At 31.8% G+C, this 19,305-nt stretch overlaps 2 protein-coding genes across 4 annotated transcripts in view; both read left to right on the top strand.

Annotated features, from left to right (window-relative positions):
- Positions 1-19,305, top strand: part of LOC125831174 (ethanolamine-phosphate cytidylyltransferase-like) — a 912,135-nt gene that overhangs the window by 892,040 nt on the left and 790 nt on the right. Inside the window, exons 1-9 of one of the 3 annotated variants that reach the window (XM_049510360.1) lie at positions 11,318-11,398; positions 12,394-12,829; positions 14,117-14,352; positions 14,959-15,131; positions 16,409-16,480; positions 16,978-17,045; positions 17,389-17,509; positions 18,359-18,424; positions 18,512-18,634. In XM_049510360.1, the coding sequence (XP_049366317.1) occupies positions 12,477-12,829; positions 14,117-14,352; positions 14,959-15,131; positions 16,409-16,480; positions 16,978-17,045; positions 17,389-17,509; positions 18,359-18,424; positions 18,512-18,634 (1,212 nt within the window). In that variant the 5' untranslated portion in view covers positions 11,318-11,398; positions 12,394-12,476. Of the gene's footprint in view, positions 1-11,317; positions 11,546-12,393; positions 12,830-14,116; positions 14,353-14,958; positions 15,132-16,408; positions 16,481-16,977; positions 17,046-17,388; positions 17,510-18,358; positions 18,425-18,511; positions 18,635-19,305 lie in introns of those variants that run through there. The other 2 variants (XM_049510359.1, XM_049510361.1) reach the window with 2 other exon arrangements.
- Positions 5,205-6,296, top strand: LOC125831517 (putative F-box protein At5g50220). Its single transcript, XM_049510692.1, has one exon. It carries the CDS (start codon positions 5,205-5,207, stop codon positions 6,294-6,296), a length of 1,092 nt encoding a protein of 363 aa, XP_049366649.1.

Here is a 19,305-nt window from a genome sequence, read left to right as displayed (position 1 = left end):
TTGAAAATTTTCAAATCATGATTTGAAATTTCTAAATCATGCTTTTTGGAGAATTTGGAATTTCATGAGATGAATGCACCATGAAATGACATGTCCAAATCCTGATTTCATATCACAATTTCATATCGCGATTCATATGGCATGTCCAAACTCTGGTTTCATGTCACAATTTCATATTAAAATGTGAATTTATTGATTGAGATCAGAGTTGCACATCCGTATAGATTAGAGCGGCACACTATCCAATATTTATACATATAAATTGGATGTTGAATTTTAAATGTGTGAATAGGAAGTAAAGTCTAAATTTGAGACTTGTTAAGTTGTATTTGAATTCATGAAGACGTGTACTAGAGATTCCAGGTTTCGAAAGATTTTGTATGGATTTTCTCCATTTTTTTTTACAGTTTTATAAAAGGAGTTGTTATTGACTTGATTGTTATCTTTAGTGTTTTTATGTTTCGCGTCATGATTAAGTTATTTTGGATTGACTTACCTATAGTGAGATCAGGGTCGTCTTAATCTCTATGCCGCTAAAGCCATTGCTTGAGGCTTCATATTTTTTTAAAAAAAAATTACTTATAAATTATTATTTAAAAAAAAAATATATATATATATATATATATATATATATATATATATATACTATGAGTGTTATGATTTCTACTAAGAAAATTGTGTATGAGATGAATACACAATCTGAATTTCATAAGAAACAATTTGATAAAAATATTGATAATGAAATCACAAAGTCCCTTGAAATTAGAGTTGAATAATATATATATATATATATATATATATATATATATATATATATATAGTAGATCAAACTATTTTTTCACTTCAAAATATATTTGAATCAATTGAAGCATATGAAAATATTTTTGGTTTCTTATATGTGGTAAATTGAGATCAGTAGGTGATGAGAATTTTTTTTTTAAAAAAACATAGTCTTAACCTTGAACTTTCTTTAACACATAATAGTTATTCTGATATTGATGGTTTAGATTTAAAAAATAAAATAAAAGTGTTCAGAGAAATAATATACAAGTAGAAGATAATGATCTAAAAGAAATACTTAATCAAATAAAAAGACTTGATTCTTTTCTCCAAATACACATATTGCTTATAGAATGATGTTAACCGTTCATGTAACTGTTGCCTCAGCCGAAAGAAGTTTTTCAAAACTAGAATTGATTAAATCTTATTTAAGATCAACAATGTCTCAAGAGAGACTGAATGTATTCGCTATATTATCAATTGAAAAGGAATTATTAAAACAAATCGATTATAAAACAATAACTAATGACTTCGCATCTAAAAAGCTAGAAAAATAGATTTCAAATAGAAGCATATATGATGAAAAAAGTAAAATATTAGGGGCCTTCTCTAAAATTTCACTTTAGGTCCCCATTCTTATTAAGTCGACCTTGAGTGAGATTGAGGTAGGTATCATCTCTTTATCGATTTCGGATCGTGACAACTATATATATAATCAACTTATTTTGTATTTCTTTGTTTCATTTATATGACTCACTTTTTTTTAGTCAATCCTAAAAAGAATGATATACTTTTATATATAGTAACCATTTAACTTTAAAATATGTATTTTATCCTCAATGAAATAATTTATAGTCACACAAATATCTATGACTTATTTTAAACCACAAATTTCAAAAATCATCACACATCGCATTAAAAAAAGAATGTTGAAAAAAAATCAAACTACTTGACATAAATTAAAAAGGATGGAGTTCCTAACTTTAAAGCCATTCAATATTTAAATGGCATAGAGACATATATTTAAATAAATTTGGCATAATCCTCTTTATAATAAAATTACATACTAATGTGGCTAACTAACATTCGGCAATTAATAGAACCCTACTTCTACGACAGATGTGGCAACAAAAGAGTGGACAACATTTAATACATTCACCAACATATGAGTTGTGGTGTAGTGAAACTGTTTTATTCTTAATCAGATGTCTCGAGTTCGAGTTTTAGAGTATGAAGAAAATTTTATTAAAAGCACCAGCTCCGAATAAGCTCTGTAATATATGGTTCAAATTTAATTGAAACTCTCATATGAAGTCCGACAATTGAATGGAAAACACCAACCAATAAAAAGCATTTAATACATTGACTAGTTTGGCCTAATCCGCCGTTTGTGAGTTGTAGACGTTTTGGGGCTAACAATTGTCTTTTTAGGGTGTGTATGAATAATAATTTAATATAGTCCTATTTTTCAGGGCTGGTTGATAAAAAAAAAAATTGTAATCATTTTCTTAAAACGATATAAGTTTTTAAAAAGTGATTTTCCTAGCAACAGTTGAGAGAAGTTTTATAAATAACAGTTTACATTAATAGCTTCCATCCCTCGATCTCAAATAGAATTTTGTCTATATATACTTTTAGGATAATATTGTTTGTTTATATATATCAAATACAAAAAAAAATAAGTAAGAAATTATTTTCCTTAGTATCTTTGTAAAATTCATTATATTTTTAAATGACTAAAATGACAAGGAAAAAAAAGTAGTATTACGTGAAGATTATATATCCTTCCAAATTTGTTACACCAAAATTTACAATAACATGAGATTTCAGCATAAATTTTTTATAATAATTTTACATCTTTTTTAATATTTCAACTTGAAAGCATCTTCCATTGTGAGTAATTATTATGTAACCTCCATTGTTGGATATGTAGCAAGAATTAATGGGAAATGGAGGGGAAGATGAAAAGAGAGGAACTTGGAAAGTTGGGAACTTGAAAAGTCCTCTTATGCTTTAGTGAAAAGGCATTTCTCCCGCATCGGTGGAGGAAAGAAAAATAGAAGAGTTTAAATATAGAAACACTCCTATTAATTGTTAAAAGGGTTGGAAAGAGGGACCCCCCTCGCGCCATCGTCGTCGCTCGCTCGGCTTTGGCTTTGGTTTTGGAAAATATATATGTGCATCAACATGGCGGTAACTCTATCTAGCAGACTGGAAATCCCAAGAGTTAGATTCAAGGAGAAAAACAAAGTTGTGATTGACGGTTCGACATTGTCAATCAACTCAATCCATTCTCATGATGAAGACAATGTTCAGGAACAAGGTTAAGACTTTAAGGCTTGTTAATGAGTTAATAAAGCTTAAAGTTTTTAATGATTTGCTAAGTTTGGCAGATTTGACCAAATAGTGTATCTACGAGATGACACGGTTAGAAATCACTTATGTGAGTGTGAAGTGTAAGCCGCTTCAAAGAGAATTTTATGTCAAAAGCCTATTCTATATACACTCATGAAACCAGGAGGTGTTCATGGCTGAAACGAACACAACCGTAAGAACCATAAACGGTAAAAGGTTAATTGTGTGACATATGGCTGTCTAGGTATACACCAAAGCTCGACGGTTCAAAGATATCGCATATACCGATTGACCGAGTATATCCGACATATGTTCACTACGGAAAGTCCAAGGGGAAACCTACTTATCCAGATGCAATTGATCCTTGCTTGTAAAGTACACACTCGTCCGTGCTTTCCTTATGTTATAACCATTCCCCATTCATGTGGGGGATTGTTGGGTATGTAGCAAGAGTTAATGGGAAATGGAGGGAAGATGAAAAGAGAGGAACTTGGTTCCGAACTTGAAGAGTTGGGAACTTGAAAAGTCCTCTTATGCTTTAGTGAAAAGGCATTTCTCCCTCATTGGTGGAGGAAAGAAAAATGGAAGAGTTTAAATATAGAAATACTCCTATTAATTGTTAAGAGGGTTGGAAAGAGGGACCCCCTTCGCGCCGTCGTCGTCGTCGCTCGCTCGGCTCGGCTCGGCTTTGGAAAATAATCGATCGAGAGATTATTTTTTGGACAAAGTTTATTTTAATTATTTAGTTATTTATTTATTTATTTAATTAATTAAATTAAATGGCCAAAATGTTTCAATTAATTAGTTAATTAACCGAAACGTTTCAATTATTCAGTTAATTGACTGACCCGACTCGGATCCGCGTGCGACCTATTTTATTTAAATTTTCCACCGTTGGAAGTGATTGTTCTGAAAGGTTGCAACTTTCAGGAACAGCCATGACCATTTGAAAGGTTGCAAACTTTCATGAATGGTCGTGTGGATTCTGAAAGTGTTGCAGCTTTTTGGAACCAGTTCCTCTTGCCTATAAATACATTGATTCTTCATATTTGTTCCTTACGAATTTATCTGATTTCTTCTTCTTCTTCTGTACAAAGTTTCTTCGTGTACTTTACTGATGTTGAGTGGTTCGCTGACACCAGAGTTTTGGGTATCAATACACTGGTGATTGAGATCATTCTATCCTGGGAGGACATATTCCAAATCAAACCTCGGATACTAGAGGGGAATAATTTCCTTAAGGGGATATTGTGCATTCAGTGGACTTGATCTTTTCCGTTCTATCTTTTTCCAGATTCTGCTATGTTTTACAGATTTTAGTTGTTCTGAATTAATTTCTATTCTTCTGTTTCTACTGGTTCATTAAAACTTTGGTTACTTCGTGTTTCTGCAAAGTTTATTGGAATCAGTAATTCTGTTTTAAACACAGATTGGCAACACTCCATTTCTTTCATATTTTGTATTACCACACTATATTGTAATACCCAAAACGACAAGTTTACTCCTACTTAATGAGTTGAACATGTTTTTCTTTTATCGTGTGTACCATCATAGTATCTTATTTTATTCTAGACAAAAATCAAAAAATATTTTTAAACTATGTGAAATTGAATTAAAATATCCTCAATATTCCTTTACTATCAAACAAATTAATAATATATGTGTGTGTGAGTCTAGCATTATACTATCAATCTAGATATTCCGTAATTGATGATCGTGGTGTCCGGGTCAGTTTTCGTGCACCTCGACTAATTTTATGAGATACCTGTCACCTTCCATCAACAATAGGTACCATATAATTTTGTCCACCAAGGCTATAATAGATGGGAAGAACCACATAATATTTTTTTCTTTTCGCTGAGTTTTGAACCTAAGACCTCAATAAGAACCCACTAGATTTAGGATTGGTGGTTTTTGGTTTATTTTTATATTTATTTTTATCTTATTTTATTTTATTCAAACCCCATAAAAATGTTTTAAAATTATTTTGACTTGCAATAATTCTTCATCTTCTTATAAATATGTCCTTCTATTTCCTCACTTTTGTGAAATGTTGTACGAGAAAAACCATGCTTCCTAGTGATTTATTAGCAGAATTCCTCTCAAGACTCCCTGCCAAAAATGTATGTCAATTAAAATGTGTTTCAAAACATTGGCTCAACACAATTTCCACACCTCACTTCAAGAAATTCCATTACAAAAAATCCATCAAAAATCCTCATCTAGTTGTAATTGATGAATACATCAAATGCAACAACTATTTTACCAAAACTCTTACAATATCCACAATTAATCACCTTAAACAAAATCCAACACCAAATCTTGACAAGAAATTCACTTTAGACATTTTGTTTCAACACAACACCAACTTCTCTTTTAACCAATGTTTCATTTGTTACAACATTTGGTTATACAATCTAACCACTCAACAAAATCAAGAATTGCCTCATGTTACAACCCCCATGATTGGTTTTGATTTAGGGTACATCCCATGTTCTAATGAATTCAAGATTGTTCATGTTTTTGGGAAAAAAGATGACAAAGTTGGATATGAGATTATAACTCTTAAAGATGACAACTTTGTCCCAACTTCTTGGAGGATTCTTGAAAATCATAAGAATTTATACACAAGAAAATTTTCATCTTTGAGTGTGAATGGCTCTATTTATTGGTTGGTTAATGATATGCAAGACAATAAAAAAGGAATTGTGTGTCTAGACTTGGAAAATGAGGAATTTAGGAAAATTTCTTGTCCAAAAGAAAGTTCAATTACTCAAAAAAGTCTAATGATATATCAAGCACAACAACTAGTGGAAGTAAAGGAGTTATTTGGAGTAGCACAATTTTCAGCAAATTTTTCAAATGTAAATATTTTTGTGCTTAGACAAGGCAACAAGAAGAAGAATAAAGAGGAGTTTTGGGTAAAGGAGTTTAGTGTCAACTTGTTTCATATGGGGCATTGGTTTAAAATTGTGGGGTTTGTGCCTTTTGAAGAAGATAATACTAATGGAGAGTTAATATTTGTTCCAAATAATGGGAGACTCTTATTATACAATACCAAAAAAGGAAGCTTTAAAAATGTGGGAGAGTACAATTTATTGAGATATAAGCATCAGAGTTTGTATTTTGATAGTCTCTTTTGTTTAGGTAGTAGTGGATGACTTGTAGGAATAAAAGAGAAAGTTTGTTCATTTTATGTCAGGCGTTGAAAACTACTAAGCTGGAGTATGATGCGAAAAAAGGAAATTTTGAATGGAAGGTGAAATGTGTAGTAATAACACTTTAGTTATCAATATTTATATATATATATATATATATATATATTAATAAGAAAGAAAGTATGTATGTGTACAATGTAAGTAGTTGTTGGCATTTTTATTTTTAAGTGTTTTTAAATTCTTATTCTCATATCTAGTTTCTTTCTATTTTGATTTGATGTTAGTAAATGATGTAGTATTTACTATTTAGCTCTTTATAGGCTTCCTAGTTTTATATTGTGCATTAGCAAGGAATGATAAGGTCAAACCAATGTATTAATTTAACAAAGAAAGTAAATCATTTAAAACAGTTGATAATCATAAAATAAATCTCATAAGTTAATAGTATAGAAGGTACATAACCTCACCCCCACCCCCTTCCCCTCCCCCAGGGGGGAATTTAAGGGTAAAAAATAGGTCACTCGAATCCATGGTCATCCGACAAAACTCGATATATTATTTGTATAATTTTTAAAATATAGTAAATATTAAATAAAGGAACCCATGATCACAAATGATTGGATGACTCATTGGTTCAGGGTTGGTTTTTGATTGTGAGGTTGACGGTTTGATTCCTAGATGACCTCTTTTAAAAATCAATTAAAAAGCACCATTGATTGTTATTTTTTCGAAAAAATTTCATTTTCTTTTTATAAAGTGTACTTTTAAAAATTTTTAAGATGCGAAAATGCATATATTTTTCTTATAAATGGTTTCTTTTAATAATTCTTTTTCAATCAGTAATTCATATAAAAAATGCATTTAATTTGTCTTGTGACATAATACTTGAGATTTATCAAACTTCTAATAATTTTTTCCTTTAATATTATTTTTTCCTGAAAATCGTATTTAATAGTTTTCTTATGAAAAACCTATAATCTATTATTGCTAAATTAAATGAGGCCCTCAAATTTGTGAGCCTAAAAAGATTGCCTTTTTCTTAAAGGGCAGAATCGCCCCTGACAATGGTGCACCCGTCTTTTTGAAATCCTGAATTCACCTCTACCCTCCCCTCTCGAGAACTCGTGATTTGAGTCAAGAACATCTATTGAATGAAACATATATAAGTCTTGAAATACAAAATAAATCGTCTTAAAAAATATAATAGTAAACAAAAATATAGATGAAGTTAACAGTGTTGCGAACTATCCAAGCAACTCATCCAATACTCCAAATCAAGATTGAGATCCGCTCATGAGAGTTGTTGTCACGAGAATCGATATGTACACCAAAATATACAACAAATAGTATGAGTACATAAACAACGTATACCCAACAAAAGATTTTATTTTCAGCTCACTCATTTTCACATACTTTTTTTTAAGCCATATAAATAAAAATAATATTTTAAAAATAAAAGTAACATTTGATGTCAATCCCAGGTCACAAGTATGAGAAGCAACAACTACAACTCATGTCCCCAACACGCTTGTGTTTGTTATGGTACACAAATAACTATTTCGAAGTTAATGTATACATATGCACGTGCACCCTTTTGTCAACCTTTGACCATATCACTTGACACGTGATATTAGTTTGGACCTTAAGATAAAATAAATTTGAATTTCATAAAATCAACTTATATAGTCGTACAATCCAAATTAATTATTTAACTCAAAATTTATATGGATTAGACCCAATAATAATTTTGATGTGTCTACAATATCCGATTTATCCAGATATATAGACTTGTCAAATATGAAATTACATGGTTTGAAACACATGAAGTCAACCTAGCCACAGGTGGATTTAGGATCCAGCGAGGGTGTTCACTCGAACTCTTTTTATCAAATTTACTAAATCCGACAACTTTTACGTTTCATTTAATCCTAAAAGGAGCTTGTGTATTATTTGTTTTCTTCACCCACAACTCTAGGTCTCTATTGTTGTTGGTGACAATGAATAGCACAAGGTCGTTGTAATTGGTAGGGTTTACAAATTGTATTGAATAAGATGTATTAATAATATTGAATTTAGTTATGTTGAAATTATTTTTGTTTAATATTTAATTTGATATATTAAATGACAATGCATTGTATAGTTTCTAAAATAATTATTTATTTATAAAAGAATATCTTCCATTATATTTTTTTGCTTTGTACACTTTCTTTACAATTAGCTGCATATAGTTGATTTTTATATTTTTGCAGAACTGAGAACTGATGTCATCAAGATATTTGTATATTTTTATAGGGGAGCAAATATATAATTCAGTGAAGATGACCATCGAACCTAATTCGTAACATTCACACCCTCCTATCAAAATAAATATTATTATGACAGACAACACTTCATTATCTACTAACCTTCTATCCTAATTCGTAACATCCACACCTTCCTATCCAATATCATATCTTCGGTAAGATAAAAATGCGCCGTATCCTGTCTAATCACCTCCCCCAATATTAGGTTTTCAACCTACCTCTACTTCTTTTCATACACACTATATCCAACCCCTCACATTGGAGTATTTACGTTTCTCCTCTTTACGTACCCAAATTATCTCAACTTTGCCTTCCTTCAATGTAATAAATAAATAACCTTTTAGAAAAGATATCAGATATAAGCTTCTCATTAATAATAAAACCAATAATAGTAATTGATGCAACAATGGAAAATAATATAAATCAATTTTGTCCTGGTCGAAAAGAGTGAATATGATGACAACATTTGCACATACTTATCAATGTGTTAATTGTCAAGTGGGCAACATGTTGTTCATCAGTTTGTGTGTATCATACTTAAAAGATGTTACAAAATTACAAATGGCATAAATAACATGATGGAAGGAGAATCCAAAGAAGTTGTCCCAGCTGGTGCACTACTCATGTCTCATGGCACCTCTATCTTAATTTGATTTATTTTTATAACAATGTTTATTTATGCGATATACAATACTATAGTCTATACATTTACTATATAATATATGAATCTTGCCAAAAAAGTTTACAATAATGTATAAATAGTTATATTTACTTTTAAACTGATATATAATATTATACAACAGATTGTATGTCATTTTTCACGAATTTCATTCGCAATAAGGTTTAAAACCATCACCAAATGGATCAAAATCTTCATCAATGGAATAACTTCAAATTTTAATCATAACTTTAAAATTATTATATCTCCAACAAACCCCAATCATCAATTTATCATAAAATTTAACAAATCACAAAATTTATTTATGAGTTTTCAACAACAATAAAGCTTTTAGTTTTCACTTTAATTCGCCCAAATCACAAAAATTTCAACAAATCACTCATTTTTTTTAATTATAAATTGGACCAAGTGATATAAGTTAAAAATCTCAATTTCTTTGAGAAGAAGAAATTGGAGGACTAAAAAAACAATATAATGTGAAGAATGATGATTCTCTCACATGCAATCTAGTTGATGTGAAGAATCACTAGAAGATAAGAAAATTAAATTGATGTGAATAATCACTAGAAGATAAGAAAATTAAAGGAGAAAAGTGGACTAAGATTATCTTTTGATTTTTCATTTCATTTTTTGTATCTATATTAAAGTCCGATCGATTTGATTTTTCATTTCATTTTTGGTACCTATATTGAAGTCCGATCGATTAATTTAAATTTATATCGCAATAAAATATTATCTATCAAATATTTTTTCACACCAAAACTCAAACCTAAAATATTTAATTTAGAAAGATGCAGCCTCATATGATGCGGTACGATATTAATGGTGGAGGATTAGAATTAGGTCTCTCACTTCGTATCTTGTTGACATTGACCCCCCTTCCAGAAAATAAATACAAAATTCTTTTGTCGTGATTTACGTGAAATTATTACTACTATTTTAGGTTTAAAAATATTTGAATTAATTAGTTATATTGAATTGTAGTATTGTTAAAATGTAAATTTGATTTAAAATATAAAGAATTCTTTACCTAAATTTGTAATGAAAATGTATTTTAATCTTTGTATTTCTAATCCTTTTACGTGAATTAAAATAGAGTGAATAGTAATTTCAATTGAATATATTTTCTAATATAAAATAACAATATGGATGAAGATATTTATAAGTAGAGATGGGGTTAAGATTTTGAAATAATGATTTTTAAATTTCTAGAAAAGAAAGTTATTGAGTTGTTAATAAATTTGGCTAATGTTTTTCATCTAACTTCATACAAATTATTCAATTTATTATGAAAATGACTTTTGTTGCCTCACATTTTATGTATGAATTGTCAACTAGGACTAATTTATTTCCTTAATTGATAAGTCATACATTTAATTTTAACATCTGGCAATACTACTCCAAAGAAAATGACAACATGAATCTGACAGTTGAAAGCAATTTCTTTTTCTTTCCTTGTCAAAGCACAACACCAAACCGATTCATTGATAAAGGTTGATCAGCCATGTGGTGTTGTTTTCGTAACGAGAGATTTCACGTTTGAACTTTAGGTATAGAAAAATATTTGATTTTCTCTAAATAAGGTTTTATGCTGTGTGAATTTAAAATAGTCGAACTTCAATACAAATAAAATCAAAATCAAAAATTAAGATTGACCAAATTATTTTCTATTATCATGAAAAGATTATATTGGTATTTTAAGTATTTTTTTATTTTTAATTAGCAATTTCATATTTAAATTCAAAGGGGATGCAGAGCTTTACCTCACAGCTGAATAGTACTAATTGTTGTTTATTATTTCTTTCTTCTAAGCGTTAATTTACTGTATTTGAGTAGATGATTTTCGAAAATATCTTTTTTATTTCTACGAAATAGTGGTAAGGTATATAGATACTTTATCATGCTTAAATTTCACATCATTAATAAGTTGTTATGATAATCTTTATGTTACCACACAACTTACCTATTCAAAATGTGCTATTTTTAAAATGAAATTTTTCGATTTGAATCTGAATTAGTTGGTCAATACGGAATCTAACATGTGTGGGAAATCAAAAAATAACATAAAATAAAAATAAATAAAAATGGTGATATTTGTGAATGAGGTTCAAGAATAAATAAAGGTAAAGATTCTAATCTGACAAATTCCCCCCTTTTTCTTCTGCAGAATTTTAGATTTCTGTTCTACTGCCGCGTTAACCTCAATTTCACCATAACAAAACTGAATTCTCTCACTTTTCTTCAACTTCTCCATTCCTCTACACCTTCAGGTTCTTCTTTATTTCCACCCCACCATTTTTTTTTATAAAAAAGATTGATTTTTTATTGTTTTCTTGGAAATTATTGAGCTAGATTTATCTATATGATTTGCATGGTTCGTCTCTGTGATTTGTGTTTGTTGTTTTAAATTCTTGATATTCATGCAACACCCAGATCTTATTTCCTGATTTCTCGGAATATTTGTTCTGTTTCATGTTTTGATTGGTTGGTGTTTCTGCATATTGAAGCTTTTTTTTTTTCTGCCAAGAATGCTTTTTTTGGTTTGCTGAATAGGAACAGCTAAGATTTAATGACAGTGAAATTACACTGTGTGTATATATGGTACAATCCAAAAAGGGATAGATCCACCTCTGGTTGCTGTATATGCTTATTTATGTTCTTGATTTTTGTTTAATTTTGGGTTGTTGTAGTAATAAAGTTGCCATTTTTTTTTGCATACTGATCCACTTGTGTGATTTGGCCCTTTCTAGAATTGTATATTGATTTGCCACTCTTACCTGACTGTAGTTAAGATGTTGGTTTTTTCTGAATTCAGATTGAAATGGGGATTATATAGAGCAAACCCAATTCTTGTAACTTGATGTGTCTGTTTATTGGATGTTCTTGTTTATATTCGATTTGGATCGTTATAGCAATAAAGTTTTCAGCTTTTTGGTACTTATCCCCCTACATATGAGATTTGGTCCTTCTCATTAATTGGCCTTTCCATCTTATTTAATCATTTAACCAACATATCCTACTGTTGTTAGATGCTATTTTTCTGATTTCAGATTGAAGTGGAGATTACTGTTATCGGGCTTTATTTCTACCACTTACATTTGTTTGTTTGGTTATACAGTTGTTACTCTTGTTGCAGGGCCTCTTTTCCTCTTTTAGAGAAGAGGTCCACAAGGACCCTGACAAGTTAGAGGGAGGAGGCCAATGGATTTTGAAAGCAATAGCTGGATTGGGGAAAGGCTGTGTTACTACCCCAGGCTTTTTGGTGGAGTCATGTTAACTGCAGCCTTGCTCGGGGTTTCAACTAGCTATTTAACAGGGATTAGTGCTCCTACTCTACCCCACTTTTTACCCAATCTAAGTATCTTTCATAAAAAGAAGCGTGGGAAGAAGCGTATTCGTGTTTATATGGATGGGTGTTTTGATCTGATGCATTATGGACATGCAAATGCAATAAGACAAGCAAAAGAATTAGGAGACGAGTTAATAGTTGGAGTTGTTAGTGATGAAGAAATTGTAGCTAATAAGGGTCCACCGGTTTTATGCATGGAAGAAAGGTACGAGTTAATTGCTCCAACTTTCATTGATCAAAATATTTTGTACAGAAAAAATGTAGTTTAATGCATTACAATCTGCTTGATGCCTTATTTGTTTGAGTGGTGCCATAGAAAGCTGTACTTTTCGTGTCTACCTTAGGAATGTTAGCTACACCTATATGTGTTACATGAAACTTTAAAATCTAGTGACACAGTGGACTAAAAGAAGATACACTGTAATCTTCTTCTTCCTTCACCACCCTGCCTGAGTAGGATAGGTGAAGAACAAATCCAGTCTGAAACAGAAAGGTTGTGTGTGGTTGCTAAAATTGTTTAGATAAAATGCAATAACTTTGGTTGTATGGACTGTTACCAAGACTGAGAATTATGAATTGCACGAGCTAATACAGTTCTTAAGAGGGATCTTAGTAAAGATGGTCTTGTTTGGGGCAATCCATATTTTATGTAGGATGACATCCTATAGACACGTTGATAACAATTTCTTATCAAGATTATAAAGTATTAACCAGATGCACTAATTCAAGTCCTTGTTAATTATCCATGTAAAGCATCTTGATTATAAATAATATTTTTTAAGATTCCACTTACTTGAGTGAAAATGATAGCTAGGCATCGTGAAATAATATCATAACTCACAACGCTTATCGTTGTTTCCTGCATTCATCCAGTGGCTAATATGCATTGTCTACTGGTTCTTTGGCAAAGGCAGCAACTGAGACAGTTTTTTGCCTATGAGTAGAAAATCCTCTTCGATATTATCAATGAATCTTTCTTCATAAAAGAAAAGTATCAAATCCTCATTGAGAGTCCATCGCACATGCAGTTTATCCCGGTACCATCTCTGGGCTGAAAGTGTAACTGTGGAAAACTATATGATTAGGTTAAAGGTCTCTTGTCCATTTCAGGACATACGTTGATCAATAACCTGTTATCAGCACTGTCCATCTAAGTTTGACCTTGCATCTTGATGAGCCTAAGAAAGTTTTTGGCATAAAGTGGATTATGGAGAAGAAACTTCTTGAAAGAAATTTCTCCTTTTAGGTGCAAATCTTTCTCAAAAAAAGAAATTTCTCCTTTAATTTATGCTTATTAGCTCTTGCATGTTCTCTGTGTGTAGATGTGAATGTCTTTTAGTTCTTGGAACTTCAAATATAAATTAGCACTTACTTTAATTACTTGACAGAGAATTTAGTGCGTCTTGTTATCTGCTACCATTTTGTTTCATCAATTTAACTGTTTCAGTTTTTCCCGACCCTCACATGTTATCTAATTTAAGATTCTTTGCAGACTCGCCCTTATTAGTGGGTTGAAGTGGGTGGATGAAGTAATTGCCAATGCTCCTTATGCAATTACTGAAGATTTTATGAACCGTCTGTTTATGGAGCATAAGATTGATTACATTATACACGGTGATGATCCCTGTCTACTACCCAATGGAACTGATGCTTATGCCCTAGCAAAGAAAGCTGGTCGTTACAAGCAGATTAAACGCACTGAAGGTGTCTCCAGCACAGATATTGTAGGTACTATATCTCTCCTATTCTGGTTCAGTTTTAAGATTTGATGTGTAAGCACATCATGCAATCTATTATGCTAGTATAGATAAAATTTTCCAGAAATATGCCTTATGTTTGTGGTTGAACTGATTTTTAATAAGATTGTTTTCTGTATAAAATGAACCCGCCCCCCACCTCAGTTCGTTTAATTGCAAATCCTTGCCATTCCCCCCCGCCCCCCCTAGCTTTTACTTTGTGCATACATATGTAATTAATAATGTACAGAGGCTATTAATCTTCCATTTTCTTCCTCCTCTTCTTCTTCTGCCCCTGGCCTCTTTTGATGGTTTGGTTAGCTATCCATGATCCTGCTATATATTAGACTGTTTGTCATGTGCCAAAGTTTTGTATGTAGCTGATAATATCAGAAGACTTAATAGTGTTTTTTCATAAAGGAGAAATCTTTCTATAATCAAATTATCTTCCCTAGACCAGAAATGAAAATAAATTAAAGAGATTGTTCAGTAAACATCCTGGAAAAATGGAAGAAAAGGAAATGTTTCCTGGAACCACATACTAAAAGCGATGAGTATGTTTTTGTTTTCTCATAGCTTTTACAATCATGTTTTGTAGGAAGGATTCTTTCATCTGCTAAAAGTATTTCTCAAGATTGCTCCAATTCATCTCTCCCCAGCAAAGATGATAATATGAACCATGTACATGCTGAGGAAAAAATGTCGAAGATTGATCATATATCTAGTTTTCTGCCCACATCTAGACGGATTGTGCAATTTTCGAATGGAAAGGTATCACAAGCTATACTCTCTACTTTTTTGTGAGGCCTCATGCCAGATGTATATTGTTCCTTTTTCTATATTGAATTTTCAATGTGAACATTATGAGTATGAATTGAAGACAACACAACTGTAGAATTAGAATTATTTTTTTTGGAGCCGTTATTTCTGAATCTACACTTCAACAGTGCTCAAGGATAAAACTTTAGTAAGTCTCGCCCTAGATCATACCTGAAACGCGGGCTTATACTCAGAGGCGGATCTAGGATTTCAAAAGGATGAGTGCACTATTAAGAAGAGGGCAGATCTAGAATTTACATTTGACGGATTTAACCTTTAGATTCTTTCCATTAACTCATTGTCTATTGTAATTATAGGTTCAAAAAATCATTCTTTTTCTTACAAATGTAGTGATATCACATATATATATTTTAGTCCGTGTCGAAACCCGAAAATGTTGGTATTAGTTGAGCCAGTTGACTACATGCTACGTTGTCCAATACTACTACTTCAAACATAGACATTTGGTTTAATTATATAAAATTTAAGTAATAAAAGCAGAATAGGGATTTCAATCTGTCAAACTTAAAGAGTTAGAAAAAATAAACCAAATGAAGAAAGAAGGAAAAATAAAGAAGTACTCCCCGGCTCAAATCTAGAAAAAGAAAGGAAATATAATAAGACAAACATGGAATTTGAACCGCCGATTACATTTGTAGAGGTGAAACCAATAATTATTGGACCATGGGATACTTTCAGCTTGGGTGTGCACATATATTTTAAACTGATCTTGTAAAACTATAACATTGCTATGCGTGGTCTAGGGAGAGGAGCATGTATTCACATGAAGCCATACTCCTCCTGTCCTCCACCTAGTATGCCCCTGCTTATATTAGCAAAATTTTATGTAAATGAAGGTCTTCCTCATGGAGTTGATGAATCAGAATACATAGAGTTAACTTGGCTAGTACTTACTAGGGAGATTACTTGAGATAATAGATCATCTATTCTTTGGGCAAACAAAAATTTTGTTCTATTGTGGTGACATGCATTAATAACTGAACCATGTACCTCATTCATAAATCCTATGCTTGAACCATGCTTGAGTAAATGAATTCATGCTGTTGAAGTTGAAACAACAAAAATGGGGATAAAGTTACTTCCCATTAGCTCATAGTACAGAAAACCTAAGTCTCACTTCTATATTCTCATTGCAATCATTTCTGTTTGAGATTTTTTTTCCTCCTAGAGCCTTGGAAGTAAATATTCTCCTCCTTTTTTATTGTTAGGGGCCTGGGCCAAATGCTCGAGTTGTGTATATTGATGGTGCTTTCGATCTTTTTCATGCTGGCCATGTGGAGGTAAATCTCTAATTTGGAATTTCGGAATTAGTCAGGCTTTATTATGTATACATAGTGCAATCATATGTGTGACTTTCACCTATATTTAATGTCTGTGATATTGTTAATCTGGATGGTTTATGAACTTTCTGTGAAGTTTGCTTCCTTCTACTTGCATGTAATGCTAAGGTTCATGGGTTACGATGCATTCTAAGTCATTATCCTTAATGATGTTGAGAATCAAGTAGCATTTTATATTAATTGCAATAAATACTTTTGAACCTCAAAGCTCATCATAATAGTAGATGATGTTTAATAATAGACTTAATATCCAAACTATTGAATCTTTTTCTTTTGCCTTTTATACATGATATACTTAATCTCCAATTCTAGTCTTTAACCTGCCTATAGTGTCTTTCATTTTTTTATTGTGCTCTGTAGTTCATTAAAATAGTGTTTTCTCATTCAGCATCAGTATACAGTTTTACGAGTAACGGACTATTTTTCTCCCATCTCAGATTCTTCGAAGTGCCAGACAGCTTGGAGATTTTCTCTTAGTTGGAGTTTACACTGATGAGACTATCAGGTACATTTATGTTAGTATTACTTGCCTATTCTTGGTCATCTGTTGCTTTCCAATAACATACTTTAAGTGACAACCCTGATTTTATTTGCCAATGGACAAACTGCACTGTTGATTGAAAGGCTCTGAGGTCACATCTTTAAATGAACCCTTATTTATCTCAAAAAGTCTTATTTTCATGTCAAGATATGCTCTCTGTATTTTTACTTGCATGTTGAGATACCATGGTTTAGTTATGACTTTCTAGAAGAATTTCACAGTACTCCTTCAGAACCTGTGCTTATCTCATTTAACACACTTTTTATGAGTACGAAGATAGAGAATTAACTAATTTTATTTCTTGCAGCGAACTTCGTGGACATCAGTATCCACTGATGAATCTGCATGAGCGCAGTCTTAGTGTACTTGCCTGCCGCTATGTTGATGAGGTCATTATTGGTGCCCCTTGGGAAGTGACCCACGATATGGTAAGCTTGGTTCAACCTTTTAGATGTTTTCTTTCTCTCTTATTTCTTGTTTCTTTAGATTTGTCTACTTAATTGTATTTATTGTATATCCAAAAGATAAGCAAAACAGCTGCTTTTCTTTTCCCTTTTTTCTTTTTTTTAAAAGAAATTTCTTCTGCATTTGTTGATTTCGCATTGATGAAAAAGAAGTATCACTCACCTGTGTGTCCTTTACCCTTTGCCCTGCCATACAAGTATATAGTTCTCCCTGGAAAAGGGGTTCTTTCTGAAAGCAAAGCAGACACATAGTCACAAATTGACAGAAATGGAAAAGGCTAAGGTTTCATTAGGTGATAGTTTAAAGATTATGTAAACAATTGATACTTTGGCTAGTTCTCAAAATCCCAACATTCTACATTCTCATATAGCTGAGGACGATCAATGGCCCTTAAATTGGTGGACCCAATGACTTGGGACTTCATACTCTCCCTTTAACTGTATACTAGCAAATTCTTCACTATCTTGTGTAATCATATTTATCTTATAGTACTGAGAAATGATCAGCACAAGATTTACAGTTCATCACCATGAAAATGTGCTGCTATAACTGAGAGCCTAATGCACTACAGTTTGTGGATCATTAATAGTGCTTGAAACATTCACCAAAACACTTTAAAATGCAACAATATATGTGGCATTTTACAGTTCTTTTACAAGAGCGTTTTGTTATAACAAGCTATTCCTTTTTCTTAGAAATCAATTGTTTATTTTTCTCTCATCCTACTCTTAGACCTTCAAAGGAGAAAGTATGTACTCTGCATTTCTTATTGGTGACTAATTTGCCCTTTTTTTCTATTTGACATGGACTAGGTAACAACTTTCAATATTTCTGTGGTTGTACATGGGACAGTTTCTGAAAGGAACTCTTCTACAGGAGTAAGTATTTGCACAATGACATTTTCTGTTTAACGCCAAAAAATAACATTAGAAGCATGTTCCTGAGAAAAATCTTGGCTGCTGCAGGAAGAACATGATCCCTATGCAGTTCCTAAAAACATGGGAATCTTCCGAGTAATTGAGAGCCCTAAAGACATTACAACCACTTCAGTTGCTCAAAGAATCATTGCCAACCACGAGATGTATGTGGTAAGTGACACTTTCACATTTGTTGCTTAGTCCGTAGATTATACAGTGTTTAGCTGTTTGCGGAATTTACTCACATGCCTGTTGGAGAGAGAAAAAGACAGAAAGAGACGAACTTGTAAAGGAGCAGTATTTGGATTGACTACCATGCCCAACAGTATCAAATTTCTATATATGATGATATAGACACTTAGGTGGATCAAAATTTAGCATTGTGTTCTCTATTTCCGGTGTGACCTAGTTCATAAAGTGTCAATTGACTAGGAAAGTCAAAAGCATTGGTAGTCAGGAAAATCATTAGTGTAATAGTAGCGTCACAAAGTAGGTTATAAATTTCCTATGATGTAACATTCCGTTGAGAAGCACTTAAAATCCTCCATATGCCACACTTGACTAACCACCATAGAGAATCCTAACTACAGGAGTTTTAGTTGTGCAATATATTATCTTAAGATTCCATAACTGTAGGAGTCTTTAGTTGTGCAATATATTACCTTAAGATTCCATAACTGTAGGAGTCTTTAGTTGTGCAAAAATGAGACAGTTACATATAAATTAAGTCCATTAAACAATAGTTGTGTATTCTCTTGTGTCCATAGCTTACATTTAGGTTTGAAAGCCCATATATGACTCCGTTTACCTCATAGACCGACTTGCATTCCCCATGAAAATGC

The sequence above is a fragment of the Solanum verrucosum genome, unplaced genomic scaffold (genome assembly GCF_900185275.1).
Source record: "Solanum verrucosum unplaced genomic scaffold, falcon-dt-bn FXZP01000049.1, whole genome shotgun sequence".
NCBI classification, from domain to species: Eukaryota; Viridiplantae; Streptophyta; class Magnoliopsida; order Solanales; family Solanaceae; genus Solanum; species Solanum verrucosum.
The sequence above is the reverse complement of the archived record's forward strand: the minus strand, read 5'-3'. Positions and strand labels throughout refer to the sequence as shown.